Source organism: Mustelus asterias, chromosome 29 (genome assembly GCF_964213995.1).
Source record: "Mustelus asterias chromosome 29, sMusAst1.hap1.1, whole genome shotgun sequence".
Classification (NCBI taxonomy): Eukaryota; Metazoa; Chordata; class Chondrichthyes; order Carcharhiniformes; family Triakidae; genus Mustelus; species Mustelus asterias.
Window position 1 is genome coordinate 3,623,656 of NC_135829.1, and position 17,200 is coordinate 3,640,855.

Genomic DNA, 17,200 nt, shown 5'->3' on the forward strand with positions numbered 1-17,200 from the left:
GTGAGAGCCTTTTTCCTCGGATGGTGATGGCTAGCACAAGGGGACACAGCTTTAAATTGAGGGGTGATAGATACAGGACAGATGTCAGAGGTAGGTTCTTCACTCAGAGAGTAGTAAGGGCATGGAATGCCCTGCCTGCAGCAGTAGTGGACTCGACAACATTAAGGGCATTTAAATGGTCATTGGATAAACATATGGATGACATTGGAATAGTGTAGGTTAGATGGGCTTTAGATTGGTTTCACAGGTCGGCGCAGCATCGAGGACTGAAGGGCCTGTACTGCGCTGTAATGTTCTATGTTCTATAATAAGTTGGTGCCAGTGTGTAATCCAGGTGAGAATTAATTCAGTACCCTGGATGAAACAGCAGAAGATTCCTTTGATGTGGCAATTTTCAGTTCCTGTGCCAGAATTGGCTGGGATTGATTGGTGCTGGTGTGAAGCTTTTCCAGGCTAACTGCTGCTGGTCTTAATGCAGTTTCTCTGATCTGAACACCCACCAACTAGGTGTTTAAACCACTCAGAATGAGTGAGGCATTGCAGAATCGGCCACCTACACTAGTATGGATGAAAGTAATTGATTATCACTCTCTGATTGAACATTATCCTCTTACATTGCAACGGGAGCCCATGTGTCACGCATGGTAGCACAGTGGTTAGCACTGCTGTCTCACAGCACCAGGGACCTGGGTTTGATTCCCGGCTTGGGTCACTGTCTGCGCGGAGTCTGCACGTTCTCCCCATGTCTGCGTGGGTTTCCTCCGGGTGCTCTGGTTTCCTCCCACACTCCAAAGATGTGCAGGGTAGGTGGATTGGCCATGCTAAATTGCCCCTTAGTGTCAGGGGGGCTAGCTAGGGTAAATGCATGGGTTTGTGGGGATGGGGGGCCCACCCAGGGGTGGGATTGTGCCGACTCGATGGGCCGGATGGCCTCCTTCTGCACTGTATGATTCTATGACTGCTTTGCGCAGAGATTGGTGCCTCTGTAGACTGCCATGTAACACAAACCCAGTCTTCACTGTGTTCACGTTCTATGTCTTTTCCCCACCCTACCTCTGTACCTTCTTCAGCCCGAGAACCTCGCAAGATCTCTCTTCCTGATTCTGGCCTCTTCGATTTTAATTCCTCTGCTATTGATGGCCAGGCCTTCAGCAGCTTGGGCTCTAAGCTCAGGAATTCCCTCCCCAAATCTCTCTCTCTTCCTTTAAGATTCTCTTTAACAGCTACCTCTTTGACAAAGCTTTTGCGCCCATGTCCTGATATCCCCATCTGTGGTTCAATGTCATACATGTCTGATTATGTTCTTGTGAAGCACCTTGAGGAAGCGATGGCCTAGTGGTATTATTGCTAGATCATCGAATCCAGAAACTCAGCTAATGTTCTGGGGACCCCGGGTTCGAATCCCGCCATGGCAAATGGTGGAATTTGAATTCAATAAAAAATATCTGGAATTAAGAATTTACTGATGACCATGAAACCGTTGTCAATTGTCGGAAAAACCCATCTGGGTCACTAATGTCCTTCCTTGGCCTGGCCTACATGCGGCACGGTGGCACAGTGGTTAGTCCTGCTGCCTCACCGCGCCAGGCACTCGGGTTTGATTCCTGGCTTGGGTGCGGAGTCTGCACGTTCTCCCCATGTCTGCGTGGGTTTCCTCTGGGTGCTCTGGTTTCCTCCCACAGTCTGAAAGACGTGCTGGTTAGGTGCATTGGTCACGCTAGATTCTCCCTCAGTGAACCCGAACAGGCGCCGGAGTGTGGCCACTAGGGGATTTTCACTGTAACTTCATTGCAATGTGAATGTAAACCTCCTTGTGATTAATAAATAATAAACATTAAACGGGACTCCAGAGCCACAGCAATGTGGTTGAATCTCAACTGCCCTCTGAACAAGGGCAACTAGGTGCGGCCAGCCAGTGATGCCCATGTCCCATGATTGAATTTAAGAAAAAATCCTTCACTGCGTTCAGGGAAATGTATAAATACAAGTTGTTGATTCTGTGCATGGCTGAGTTGCTCTAGTGCTTGAGTCATTTCACCTGTCTAAGAATGAGACAACATGGTGTCTGTCACATCCAGATGTAGAGCAACCTGTTATCACCATGCTGTCGGTATGTTGCTCCCCACATTATGCTCCCTGCGTGGGACACACAGAAACCTGGCTCTTCAAAGTGTGATGTGCAGATGTCGGTGTTGGACTGGGGTGGGCATAATAAGAAGTCTCACAACACCAGGAGCTCCAAAAGCTAGTGCTACCAAATACACCTGTTGGACTTTAACCTGATGTTGTGAGACTTCTCACTCTTGGAAGTGTGGCGTGGAGGTGACTGACCCATTGGTCAGACCCTGTAGAATGATGGTGGGCAGGATTTTACAACATTTTTTTTCTCTCTCGCCGCCGCAGATGTCATTTCATCCCACTTTGGACTCTGCACGAGGAACCCGGCATCATGGTTTGGTGGAACGGGTTCACCGAGACCGAAGTCACGTGATAGCGCCTCGCCGACACCAGCCTAACGTGGATAAACATGGCCGACCAATATCCTTGCCTGTAATCCTCTCAATTCCCAGACTTGCATTACATCTGAAGAGCATGATATGAAGTATTTCAGGGAAGAATAATGTTAGGTCTGTGAAGCTGTTGTTTTAAACTGTATGAAACCCCCTGTCTTTCCAATGACTGATTATGGAGGTGATTGGAGAGAGCACTTTCAGCTGTACAGTGCTGAGATGTGGTGCCCGGCGTTACAGTGCTGTTCCTGCCGTGATCATGGTGCAAACAGTTTGAGGAGATGAATTTGGGGCGGCACGGTGGCACAGTGGTTAGCACTGCTGCCTCACAGCGCCAGGGACCCGGGTTCAGTTCCCGGCTTGGGTCACTGTCTGTGCGGAGTTTGCACGTTCTCCCCGTGTCTGGTACGTTGCCGGTGCCACGTGATAGCGAGTTGAGGAACAGGGAGAGAGTGCAGTTAAACATGTGGTTGCAGGGATGGTGTAGGAGGGAGGGTTTCAGATACGTGGATAATTGGAACACATTCTGGGGAACGTGGGACCTGTACAAACAGGACGGGGTGCACCTGAACCAGAGGGGCACCAATATCCTGGGAGGGAAATTTGATACGGCTCTTCAGGGGGGTTTAAACTAATTTGTCAGGGGAGTGGGAAAAGGAGTTGTAGTCCAGAAGTCAGTGTTGAGGGTGGTGAGGTATCAGGGTCAAGGGTGGGTACCGGTAGACAGGAAGGTGGGTTGAAGTGTGTCTACTTCAATGCAAGGAGCATCCGGAACAAGGTAGATGAACTTGGGGCGTGGATTGGTACTTGGGGCTACGATGTTGTGGCCATTACGGAGACGTGGGTAGAACAAGGACAGGAATGGTTGTTGGATGTTCCGGGGTATAGATGTTTCACTAAGTGTAGGGAAGCTGGTAAAAGAGGTGGAGGAGTAGCATTGTTAATCAAGGATAGCTTAACGGCTGCGGAAAGGCACTTCGAGGGGGATCTGCACACTGAGGTAATATGGGCTGAGGTTAGAAATAGGAAAGGAGCGGTCACGTTGTTAGGAGTTTACTATAGGCCCCCAAATAGTAATAGAGATGTGGAGGAAGAAATTGCTAAGCAGATTATGGATACGTGTGGGGGTCACAGGGTAGTTGTCATGGGGGACTTTAACTTTCCAAATATTGATTGGAACCTTTGTAGGTCAAATAGTTCGGATGGGGCAGTTTTTGTGCAGTGTGTGCAGGAGGGTTTCCTGACACAATATGTGGATAGGCCGACAAGAGGTGAGGCCACATTGGATTTGGTACTGGGAAATGAACCGGGCCAAGTGTTAGATTTGGTTGTGGGAGAGCACTTTGGAGATAGTGACCACAATTCGGTGTCTTTTGTTATTGCAATGGAGAGGGATAGGGCCGTACGGCAGGGCAAGGTTTACAATTGGGGAAGACGTAATTATGATGCGATTAGGCAAGAATTAGGGGGCATAAGTTGGGAACAGAAACTGTCAGGGAAAGGCACTAATGAAAAGTGGAACTTTTTCAAGGAACAAATACTGGGTGTCCTTGATAGGTATGTCCCTGTTAGGCAGGGAGGAAATGGCCGAGTGAGGGAACCATGGTTCACGAAAGAGGTGGAATGTCTTGTGAAAAGGAAGAGGGAAGCTTATGTAGGGATGAGGAAACAAGGTTCAGATGGCTCGATTGAGGGTTACAAGTTAGCAAGGAATGAGCTGAAAAAGGGGCTTAGGAGAGCTCGGAGGGGACATGAGAAGTCCTTGGCGGGTCGGATCAAGGAAAACCCCAAGGCTTTTTACTCTTATGTGAGGAATAAAAGAATGACCAGGGTGAGGTTAGGGCCGGTCAAGGACAGTAGTGGGAACTTGTGTATGGAGTCAGTAGAGATAGGCGAGGTGATGAATGAATACTTTTCTTCAGTGTTCACCAAGGAGAGGGGCCATGTTTTTGAGGAAGAGAGGGTGTTACAGGCTGATCGGCTGGAGGAAATAGATGTTGGGAGGGAGGATGTCCTGGCAGTTTTGAATAAACTGAAGGTCGATAAGTCCCCTGGGCCTGATGAAATATATCCGAGGATTCTTTGGGAGGCAAGGGATGAGATTGCAGAGCCTTTGGCTTTGATCTTTGGGTCCTCACTGTCCACGGGGATGGTGCCAGAGGACTGGAGAGTGGCGAATGTTGTTCCTCTGTTTAAGAAAGGGAATAGAAATGACCCTGGTAATTATAGACCGGTTAGTCTTACTTCGGTGGTTGGTAAATTGATGGAAAAGGTCCTTAGGGATGGGATTTACGACCATTTAGAAAGATGCGGATTAATCCGGGATAGTCAGCACGGATTCGTGAAGGGCAAGTCGTGCCTCACAAATTTGATTGAATTTTTTGAGGAGGTAACTAAGTGTGTTGATGAAGGTAGAGCAGCTGATGTCATATACATGGATTTTAGTAAGGCGTTTGATAAGGTCCCTCATGGTCGGCTTATGATGAAAGTGAGGAGGTGTGGGATAGAGGGAAAGATGGCCGACTGGATAGGTAACTGGCTGTCTGATCGAAGTAAGAAGTTTAACAACACCAGGTTAAAGTCCAACAGGTTTATTTGGTAGCAAAAGCCACACAAGCTTTCGGAGCTGCAAGCCCCTTCTTCAGGTGAGTGGGAATTCTGTTCACAAACAGAGCATATAAAGACACAGACTCAATTTACATGAATAATGGTTGGAATGCGAATACTTACAACTAATCAAGTCTTTAAGAAACAAAACAGCATGAGTGGAGAGAGCATCAAGACAGGCTAAAAAGATGTGTATTGTCTCCAGACAAGACAGCCAGTGAAACTCTGTGGGGGTTACAAATAGTGGGACATGAACCCAATATCCCGGTTGAGGCCTTCAGGAGAACAGTGATCATGACACCACACAACCCTGCCACAGCAACCTCTGCAAGACGTGCCGGATCATCGACACAGATGCCATCATCTCACGTGAGAACACCATCCACCAGGTACACGGTACATACTCTTGCAACTCGGCCAACGTTGTCTACCTGATACGCTGCAAGAAAGGATGTCCCGAGGCATGGTACATTGGGGAAACTATGCAGACGCTGCGACAACGGATGAATGAACACCGCTCGACAATCACCAGACAGGACTGTTCTCTTCCTGTTGGGGAGCACTTCAGCGGTCACGGGCATTCGGCCTCTGATATTCGGGTAAGCGTTCTCCAAGGCGGCCTTCGCGACACACGACGGCGCAGAGTCGCTGAGCAGAAACTGATAGCCAAGTTCCGCACACACGAGGACGGCCTCAACCGGGATATTGGGTTCATGTCCCACTATTTGTAACCCCCACAGAGTTTCACTGGCTGTCTTGTCTGGAGACAATACACATCTTTTTAGCCTGTCTTGATGCTCTCTCCACTCATGCTGTTTTGTTTCTTAAAGACTTGATTAGTTGTAAGTATTTGCATTCCAACCATTATTCATGTAAATTGAGTCTGTGTCTTTATATGCTCTGTTTGTGAACAGAATTCCCACTCACCTGAAGAAGGGGCTTGCAGCTCCGAAAGCTTGTGTGGCTTTTGCTACCAAATAAACCTGTTGGACTTTAACCTGGTGTTGTTAAACTTCTTACTGTGTTTACCCCAGTCCAACGCCGGCATCTCCACATCATGTCTGATCGAAGACAGAGGGTGGTGGTCGATGGAAAATTTTCGGATTGGAGGCAGGTTGCTAGCAGAGTGCCACAGGGATCAGTGCTTGGTCCTCTGCTCTTTATGATTTTTATTAATGACTTAGAGGAGGGGTCTGAAGGGTGGATCAGTAAATTTGCTGATGACACCAAGATTGGTGGAGTAGTGGATGAGGTGGAGGGCTGTTGCAGGCTGCAAAGAGACATAGATAGGATGCAAAGCTGGGCTGAAAAATGGCAAATGGAGTTTAACCCTGATAAATGTGAGGTGATTCATTTTGGTAGGACTAATTTAAATGTGGATTACAGGGTCAAAGGTAGGGTTCTGAAGACTGTGGAGGAACAGAGAGATCTTGGGGTCCATATCCACAGATCTCTAAAGGTTGCTACTCAAGTGGATAGAGCTGTGAAGAAGGCCTATAGTGTGTTAGCTTTTATTAACAGGGGGTTGGAGTTTAAGAGCTGTGGGGTTATGCTGCAACTGTACAGGACCTTGGTGAGACCACATTTGGAATATTGTGTGCAGTTCTGGTCACCTCACGATAAGAAGGATGTGGAAGCGCTGGAAAGAGTGCAGAGGAGATTTACCAGGATGCTGCCTGGTTTGGAGGGTAGGTCTTATGAGGAAAGGTTGAGGGAGCTAGGGCTGTTCTCTCTGGAGCGGAGGAGGCTGAGGGGAGACTTAATAGAGGTTTATAAAATGATGAAGGGGATAGATAGAGTGAAAGTTCAAAGACTATTTCCTCGGGTGGATGGAGCTATTACAAGGGGGCATAACTATAGGGTTCGTGGTGGGAGATACAGGAAGGATATGAGAGGTAGGTTCTTTACGCAGAGAGTGGTTGGGGTGTGGAATGGACTGCCTGCAGTGATAGTGGAGTCAGACACTTTAGGAACATTTAAGCGGTTATTGGATAGGCACATGGAGTACACCAGGATGATAGGGAGTGGGATAGCTTGATCTTGGTTTCAGATAAAGCTCGGCACAACATCGTGGGCCGAAGGGCCTGTTCTGTGCTGTACTGTTCTATGTTCTATGTCTGTGTGGGCTTCCTCCGGGTGATCCGATTTCCTCCCACATTCTGAAAGACATGCGGGTTAGGTGGATTGGCCATGCTAAATTGCCCCTTAGTGTCAGGGGATTAGCTAGGATAAATGCCATGGAGTTATGGGGATAGGGCCTGGGTGGGATTGCGGTCGGTGCAGATTCAGTGGGCCGAATGGCCTCCTTCTGCAGGAGAGAGATTCTGTGATTCTAAGGCACTGCACAGTACAAGTTGAAGCTTACAACAAAATCAGAAAATGCTGGAAAATCTTAGCCTGTGTGGATAGAGAAGAGAGCAAACACATCCTCACTCAATGTTGGCTCTATTCTCGCTCCACAGAGGCTGAGATTTTCCAGCACTTTCTGTTTTTGTCTCACTTTCCAGTATCTGCAGTATTGTGCTTTTATCTGTAAGTTGAAGCCTAGTCTTTTCTGTGGTATATTTGTACTAACACAGTAAATGTACTCAGCAACAGCAGAACTTTACTTGAAGAGTCAAGGATATTATCCAGTTCACTCGCCAGCGTTTATGTCAGGTTGAAAGGTAATTCATCAGTCACAGTTCCACAAAGATGTTGGTGAAAAGGGAAGCACACGCACTGGTGCTGTGAGGCAGCAGTGCTAACCGCTGTGCCAGCATGCCTTTCATTTTGTTGTCACCTCAGTCCTACTCCTTGAATTGCCTCCTGTCCTTGCCTACTCTCCAGTCTTTGTGCAGTACTTCACTCGTAACTGAGCCTTCAAAAAAAGTTTTTCCGGTAATTCGCAGGAGAGACTAATCCAGAGGACAATGTGGAATACGTGAGCTAAAACCATTTTGGAAAGAACAGTAAATGTGTGATTAAGCAGTGCATTGTTTACAAAATTTGAAAGGCTAGATAATTATTTACAACAGAAACCTGATCCAAATGCTATAGAGGCCTCCCTCACTGGGGTAAACCCTCTCACTATTGAGTCAGCGCGGGTCATGGGTTCAAGTCCCACTCCCTGACCTTATCTTGTTACTTAGGCAGTGCTTTTACAGAGGGAGTCTGGCGTTGTCGTTCAGGATAGGGCGGCACGGTGGCGCAGTGGTTAGCACTGCTGCCTCACAGCGCAGGGACCCGGGTTCGATTCCCGGCTCGGGTCACTGTCAGTGTGGAATTTGCACATTCTCCCCGTGTCTGCGTGGGTTTCCTCCTGGTGCTCCGGTTTCCTCCCGCACTCCAAAGATGTGCGGGTCAGGTTGATTGACCATGCTAAATTAACCCTAGTGTCAGAGGGAACTAACAGGGTAAATATGAGGGGTTATGGGACTAGGGCTTGGGTGGGATGGTGGTCGGTGCAGACTCGATGGGCCGAATGACCCTGTTGGGATTCTATGAGGGTTGAAACAGAGGCTGCCTTTTCCAGCTGTGGAGTAGAGATTAAAAATCCCATAGCACTATTCATAAAAATGCAGGGGATTTTCCTGGCCTGAAAATGTTGTTCAGCATGGAGGGAAGCATCGGAGCTAAGTCCAGCTCGCATCTGAAACCCGCACATGGTACTAGTTCACGACTTATCTGGGGTTGGAATTCTAATTTCTCACACCCTTTACTCCCCGTCGACGCCAAGACAGTTAACATCAGACAGAACCTGGGGCTTCCTGATCTGCGTGCCTGAGTCCTGTACTGGTGTGTAATGAAATCTAAATCAGTCGAACCTGAATCACTGCATTGTTACTTCGTTGTAACCCAGAGCACGGAAGAAATTAGCATGAAATTGGGAGTTGTGGGTTTGACTATTTGCGGCTTTGATCACTTCAACTGCAGCAGCGATTTGGTGAACCTTTACAATTCAATAACCTTTCGCCTCTGAAAACCGTGATACACAAGTCACGAGAGTGCAAACTGACCTGACCCAGAACATAATCCTTCGTGGGGAATTCTATTGTACTGTTTTTCCAATGTTAAAGTGCATCTGCCTCCAACTGCCTGAGTGGGTGAGATTTCTTACGCTGCATGTTTAACAGAGATCTACGATTTAACAGATTCAGTCAGAAGCTAAGAACATTTTAACAAGCATTCTGGAGCAAACACACTGCATCACGCTGTCACGTTCCCTGGTCACACAGCAAAGTTATTTTTAAAATCTTGCATTTCTATGGGGGCCTTTCATATCTTTGGGAAAAATTCGTCCAAAAATGTTTTGCAGTCAGCTAAATGCTATTGAAGTGTAATTGTAATGTAGGAAACTTGTGCAGGGAGAACTCCCGTGCTCTTCTGCGGAATAGTGCTATGGGATCTTTTACATCCTCATAGAGCAGCTGGATCTTCTGCTTAATCTTTTATCCAAAGGCTGGCATCCCTGACAGTGCAGCACTCCCTCAGGACATCGTTGGCACGTTAGCCTTAATTGTGTGGTCAACGTGTCTGAATTGAGACTTAAACCCACAACTTTCTAACACAAAGGCAAGAGTAAAAGCAAGTTACTGCGGATGCTGGAATCTGAAACCAAAAGAGCAAATGCTGGAAAATCTCAGCAGGTCTGGCAGCACCTGTAAGGAGAGAAAAGAGCTGACGTTTCAAGTCCAGATGACCCTTTGTCAAAGCTTTATAAGAACCTTAGTTAGGCCGCACTTGGAATATAGTGTTCAATTCTGGTCGTCACATTACCAGAAGGATGTGGAGGCTTTGGAGAGGGTACAGAAAAGATTTACCAGGATGTTGCCTGGTATGGAGGGCATTAGCTATGAGGAGAGGTTGGAGAAACTTGGTTTGCTCTCACTGGAACGACGGAGGTTGAGGGGGCGACCTGATAGAAGTCTACAAGATTGAGGGGCATGGACAGAGTGGATAGTCAGAAGCTTTTTCCCAGGATGGAAGAGTCAATTACTAGGGGGCACAGGTTTAAGGTGCGAGGGGCAAGGTTTAGAGGAGATGTACAAGACAAGTTTTTTACACAGAGGATGGTGGGTGCCTGGAACTCGCTGCCGGGGGAGGTAGTGGAAGCAGATACAATAGTGAGACAAATACATGAATAGGATGGGAATAGAGGGATATGGTCCCCGGAAGGGTAGGGAGTTTTAGTTCAGTCGGGCAGCATGGTCGGTGCAGGCTTGGAGGGCCGAAGGGCCAGTTCCTGTGCTGTAATTTTCTTTGTTCTTTGTCAGCATCTGTAAGAAGAGAAAAGAGCTGATGTTTCGAATCCAGATGACCCTTCGTCAAAGCTAAAAGCGTAGAAAGTGGGAGATATTTGTACTGCAGGGGGAGGGTACGAAAGATGAGTCATAGCCACAGAAGCAAGGGGAAAGGCTGCTAATGGCAGCCCATAGAGAGAATAAAGGGTGTGAATGGCCAAACGGCAGAGAAGCTGAAATCAGAGGGTCAACTGTGACAGATGAATACGTGAGGGGGAGGGAGGAATGAGTGGGAGAGAGGTAAAATTTGGAAAAAGGGGAAGCAAAGGGGGAAGAAAAGGAAAAGGGGGGTAAAATAGAGGGAAGAGTTGGGAAGGAAGAAAAATAAAGACAAAGAAATAAAAGGTAGAGAACAGTAAAAAATTAAATAAAATGAAAACAAAGTGGCCAAGGTGAAGGCGGAGTAATACCCACAGAGCTAAGGCAGCTTTATAACAAATATCTCATACACTATATGAAGAGCAAACCCTGCCATCCATTTTATCCTCTGCATACCAAGGCAAATTTGCAGTAGGTCAATGGTCCAATGTCGGGAGGGTGCCAGGTTCAATCTCTGATTGCTGTAAAGTTGGTCTCTCACTGGCAGGGCAGTAGTGGGCCTCGGCACCTCTGAAGAGGGAAAATCGTGGCTCTCTCACCCAATCAGTGTTCAATAACCTTTGCTGTAAAGCTCGCACATGTGAGCAGTGGGGATCACACAATCCTGTCCTCATGTGACTGCACTTGTACACACTTACCTTGCAGGAGCAAAAATGCTAGCTCAACTCTCCCCTGAGCTCACCAGCATCCACAGAGGCTGTAACCAAAAGAGAAGGTGCTGGAAAATCTCAGTGGGTCTGGCAGCATCTGTAAGGTGAGAAAAGAGCTGATGTTTTGAGTCCAAGTCACCCTTTGTCAAAGCTCCCGATAAAAGAAGGACATCCGTGTTCGACAAAAGTCTACGTTTAGAGGAAGTGCAGAGATCTTGGAAGACGTTACAGATGTGGGCTGAAATATTTGGGCAGTATGTAACTTCAGCATAACGTTCAATTAATATGCAATCAAATGATTTAAGTCAACACTCATCACCTGGCAGCCACCCCTTCTCTCCCATCTCGCCTTACAACCTCTCCACATGTGGTATTAGCACTGCTGCCTCACAGCACCATGGACCTGGGTTCGATAAAAGCAAATTACTGAGGATGCTGGAATCTAAGCAGCTTTGACAAAGGGTCACTCGGACTCGAAACGTCAGCTCTTTTCTCTCCTTACAGATGCTGCCAGACCTGCTGAGATTTTCCAGCATCTTCTCTATTGGTTTCAGAATCCAACGTCTGCAGTCATTTGCTTTTATCCGCAGAGGCTGTGCCACGCCTATCAGTCATTGACAAAGCACTTGGATGTTGTGATCTGAGTTTTCTATGGAAGCCTGAGTGAGACTGACAAATAGCTTTCTACATCTTTTCTTTTTGGGATTAGGAAAGGAACATACTTGGGTTTATTTGTGTTTTTTATGTATGAGCTGCAAATGATGCAGGGTGACATTTCCCATTGGGTTGGGATAGGGCAGCCAAAGTAGAATGTTATCAGCTCCTGGGTCTGACAATGATTCTGCCAGTCTGTGCTGGTGGACTTGGTCTCTCAGTTCATTGCCCCATGATTTTTCTCAATTAGTAGCCATGTTTCTGAAGACAGATGACATTTTCATCAGTTTCTGTTGAATGACTTGCTGCCAAGGTTGCCCTAATCGAGGCAAAGATTCCTTTTCCCCTATTCTGAGCAGCAAGAGCTGTGCGCTTGATCACTGGTCTGGGCCGAGCTCATTCATCCCTGGAGAATGTCACCCCTGGAGAATGTCACCCCTGGAGAATCGGCCCTTCACCCTCATTCCCAATCAACAAACACCGCTCGCTGAGTATTTCTTGTGGTGATGAACAAGTTAAAGAGTGATTGCGCTGTGAGTCCCACCGTGGCAAGTTAGAAAGTTGCACTTAATGAATCTGATATTTATGGGCTGGCTGCAAACTGATTCTTGAAAGGAGGAAAGCTGCTATTCTGATCCCAAATTCAACGGCTGACTGGAGTTGCCATTGTGGCAAACTTATCCCAAAATAGGCCAACATAAGTGGTTCATTTTGATAAAGTTCTTGGAAAATAGAGAATCTAAGTGGGGTAGAGGTGTAGTTGGGTCTCGAGGTAGTTCAGATACACAAATCATTAGAAGTATCAATAAAAGTTAATTGATAAGACTTAAAAAAAACCCAAATAATTCACACTTCTAGAGTTCATAGTCATAGAGGTTTACAGCATGAAATCAGGCTCTTCGGCCCAACTTGTCCATGCCGCCCTTTTTTTTTAACCCCTAACCTAATCCCAATTGCCTGTGTTTGTCCCATATCCCTCTATACCCATCTTACCCATGTAACTGTCTAAACGCTTTTTAAAAGACAGAATTGTACCAGCCTGTACTACTACCTCTGGCAGCTTGTTCCAGACATTCACCACCCTCTGTGTGAAAAAACTGCTCCTCTGGACACTTTTGTATCTCTCCCCTCTCACCTTAAACCTATGCCTTCTAGTTTTAGACTCCCCTACCTGTGGGAAAAGATATTGACTATCTAGCTGATCTATGCCCCTCATAGATCAGCTAGATAGAGATGGGTTAGAGATGAAAAGTAGAGAACATCTAAACTTTTATAAAATCTTGATTAGACCACACCGAGAGTTCTTTCTTTCATATGAAAAGGCAACAGAGGCACTGAGGAAGGTGCAGAAAAGATTTTCAAGAGTTGTACCAGAACTGAAGGAAACTATCAGGAAACATTGAACAAACTGGGGTTCTTTCTCTTGAAAAGGGAAGACCGAGGGTGGCTTGGTAAGGTGGGGAAGACCAGAACAAGTGGAACTTGCGCCCACAAGGAACAGTTGAAGCAAATAGCATAGATGTATTTGAGAGGAATCCAGATAAGCAAATAAGGGAGAGGGAATTGAGAATCTTGCTGATCAAGTTAGATGAGAAAGAGTGGGAAGAGGCTCGAATAGAGTACATATGCTAGCATTAGTTTGGGCTGAATGACCCATTTCCATGCTGTACATTCTATATAATGCTATGTCCTGATGGGATGAAGATCACAGTGATTTATCCAGGGCAGTGTACCTGAAAGTTCACCTCGAGCACAACTCGCGGGGAGGAAACGCTGTTTCGAGTGAGATGGACGGACTTCTGTGAAGTGCCTTTCTGCCAGATGAAAATCAGCAAGTTCCCCGTGTGGAAACATCTGCTCCATGTCTGTTCTTTCATTATTTCAAGACCTTACCAAGCCACCCTCGGTCTTCTGTTTTCAAGAGAAAGAACCCCAGTTTGTTCAATGTTACATCCTCTCAGTTCTGGTATCACTCTTGTAAATCTTTCCTGCACCTTCCCCAGTGCTTCTATTGCCTTTTTATGTTAAGGAGGATAGAGCCGGTACTACTGACATCTGTGGAACCCCTATTTCGCTGAGCTTAAAGGCCTTTATGTACTTTATTGACTGTACGAGTGAGAGCCCCTCATCATTGGGAGTTCCTGTGTATTGACTCTTGTCAATGTAATGAGGAACATGACAGGATGTTCTCGTTCGGTGCAGTTTCACAAACTAAAAACCACCCAAGATAATATCTCATTCAGCGGAGTCGTCGGTTTCGCAGATCTGTGTGATTTATCATTTAGTCAGATCTTTGACCCACACACGTACTACACACTGTTCATGCCTTCCTTTCTTATAGCGCTTTGTTCCATCTGATAAGCTCACCATGTCTTAATACAAGCTTCCTGCAATTTTTACAATTTGGCCTCCACTCCCTGTCTCAAAATATGTTGTTTTACATGGGAAATATACAGCCCAAGAGGAGGCTATTTGGCCCATGCTCATACGGTTGCGGGATATCCGTGCTTGAGGAATGGAGGATGTTCCTCGTGGGTTGAGCATTCCCAGGCCAGGTGCAGCACGGGTCAGATATAGAATGAAGCTTCTTCTCCACACTGTTCTACAATGGCTGAGGTATCATTGAGCAGAGGTCTCCAACCCTTTTCAGCACAAGATCACTTTTAGCAGCACGAGATCTACTCTTTAAAAATTCGACTTTACGTAAATCCCTTAAAATGTACTTGTGCATAACACTCATCTATTCTTTGAACAGAAAAAAGCTGGAAAATCGCAGCAGGTCTGACAGCGTCTGTGGAGAGAGAGTCGAGCCAACGTTTCGAGTCCAGATGACCCTTCGTCGGAGCTTCCAGCATCCGCGGTATTTTACGTTTAACTCACCTACTCTGAGTGTGCAAGCACAGGTGTCACACTATCTGTGAGTGTTGTGAAGTCTGGGTCGTAGTTTGAGATGGCCAGTCTCATACAGTCCATCAGATGGGCATCTGATAGATGACTGCAATACTTGAACTTGATGATTTTCATCTGGCAAAAAGCCACTCCACAGAGATACGTGGAACCAAAGTTGGCCCTCGCCTTGAGTACGCACAGTGTCTGAAGAGTGTATTTCTCTCTGTTTACATGTCCCCAGAAGTCTTTGTCCCTTGACCTAGCTTTCAGCTCCATGTCATTTTGCGTGGTGATTATTTCCATGTCAAGTCCGCTGCTTTGTTTGAATGCCTGCTGAAATTTTGCTGTCAGTTCTCCAACTTGGAAAAAGGATCTGACACGAACATGATTGGTTCCACTTGTCCAACTCCTGAAATTGTCTGTTGAATTCCTTTTCCAATTTGTTTAGGTGGTCACAGCATTTGTTTGGATGAAACTTTCCCCATTTGACCTGTTGTTGGATTTTCTCCAGATTTGGCAAGTGCTCAGTAATTTTGTTCTTTAACTGGGAGGACCAGGGGCCCAGTTTCTACTTAAACACATTCACTGCACTGACCATATCTTTGTCCCTCCCCTACAGTTCACGGTTCAGCTCATTCAATGTTGTACTTAATGTTCATAAGAAACACTAGGACTCGCAACTGTGCATTATCTGAGCTCGCTGTTCAGCTCACTTCTTGATTTAAGAAAGGTGACAATTTCAGGGATCAGATCTAAAAATCTCTGGAGGACTTTTCCACGACTTTACCACTTCACATCTGCATGAAGGATTAGCTCACCATAGGTGGCATCAGGTTCATTGAATAATGATTTGAACAAGCAATGTTTCAGAGCTGTGGCACAAATTGAGTTGATGATCTTGACAACAACTGTCATTACATGAGAAAAATCAATAGCCTTGCTCGCTAGTGCTTGCTGGTGAATAACACTGTGATAATTGACAAAGGGGAGGAATTCAGAATCATTTCTGCAGAGTGTAGCGAAGCCTGCATTGACACCCAGCATTGACGATACACCAAGAGTCATAGAGGTTTACAACATGGAAACAGGCCCTTCGGCCCAACTTGTCCATGCCGCCCAGTTTTTACCATTAAGCTAGTTCCAATTGCCCAAGTTTGGCCCATATCCCTCTATACCCATGTAACTGTCTAAATGCTTTTTAAAAGACAAAATTGTACCCGCCATTACTACTGCCTCCGGCAGCTCATTCCAGACACTCACCACCCTCTGAGTGAAAAAATTGCCCCTCTAGACCCTTTTGTATCTCTCCCCCTCACCTTAAACCTATGTCCTCGAGTTTTAGATTCCCCTACCTTTGGGAAAAGATGTTGACTATCTAGCTGATGTATGCCCCTCATTATTTTATAGACCTCTATAAGATCACCCCTCAGCCTCCTGCGCTCCAAGGAAAAAAGCCCCGGTTTATCCAACCTCTACTTGTAACTCAAACCTTCAAGTCCCAGTAGCATCCTAGAAAATCTTATCTCCACTCTTTCTAGTTTAATAATATCCTTTCTATAATAGGATGACCAGAACTGTACACAGTATTCCAAGTGTGGCCTGACCAATGTCTTGTACGACTTCAGCAAGATGTCCGAACTCCTGTATTCATTGTTCTGACCAATGAAACCAAGCATGTTGAATGCCTTCTTCACCACTCTGTCCACCTGTGACTCCACTTCCAAGGAGAATATGAACTTGTACCCCTAGATTTCTTTGTTCTATTAATCTCCCCAAATGCTCTACCATTAACTGAGTAAGTGCTGCCCTGGTTCGATCCACCAAAATGCAGCACCTTGCATTTATCTAAATTAAACCCCATCTGCCATTCGTCAGCCCACTGGCCCAATTGATCAAGATCCCGTTGCAATCCTAAATAACCTTCTTCACTGTCCACTATGCCACCAATCGTGGTGTCATCTGCAAACTTACTCACCATGCCTCCTAAATTCTCATCCAAATCATTCATATAAATGACAAATAACAGTGGACCCAGCACTGATCCGTGAGGCACACCGCTGGTCACAGGCCTCCAGTTTGAAAAACAACCCTCTACAACCACCCCCTGGCTTCTGTCATCAAGCCAATTTTGTATCCAATTGGCTACCTCACCCAGGATCCCGTGAGATTTAATCTTGTACAACAACCTATCATGGGGTACCTTGTCAAAGGCCTTGCTAAAGTCCATGTCGACAACGTCAACTGAACTGCCCTTGATTGGAATGTTTTTCTCACTCACATTACCTATAAATTGGTTTTAGACATCCTCGCCTCTTGTCCTCTCTTTGAGCGGCACAAATGCGAGGAAGTCCTCCTCTAGTTGTTGCATTGTTGTTTTCGTTAACGTGGGATTCAAGCAGCTGGGCCATATCCGTCATGTCTACTGACTCATCAAACTGCAGTGAGAAGCACTCACAGCCTGATGAGTCTCGGTGTATTTGCTGGGACACATCCTCGGATAGTAATTCCA

At 46.3% G+C, this 17,200-nt stretch overlaps 1 protein-coding gene across 6 annotated transcripts in view; it reads left to right on the forward strand.

The window, feature by feature from the left end:
- crtc3 (CREB regulated transcription coactivator 3) overlaps nt 1-17,200 on the forward strand; it is a 97,323-nt gene that overhangs the window by 40,959 nt on the left and 39,164 nt on the right. For all 6 annotated transcript variants that reach the window (XM_078199969.1, XM_078199966.1, XM_078199970.1 and 3 more), the window contains one exon: nt 2,404-2,538. In XM_078199969.1, coding sequence (XP_078056095.1) covers nt 2,404-2,538 — 135 coding nt within the window. The remainder of the gene's footprint in view (nt 1-2,403; nt 2,539-17,200) is intronic.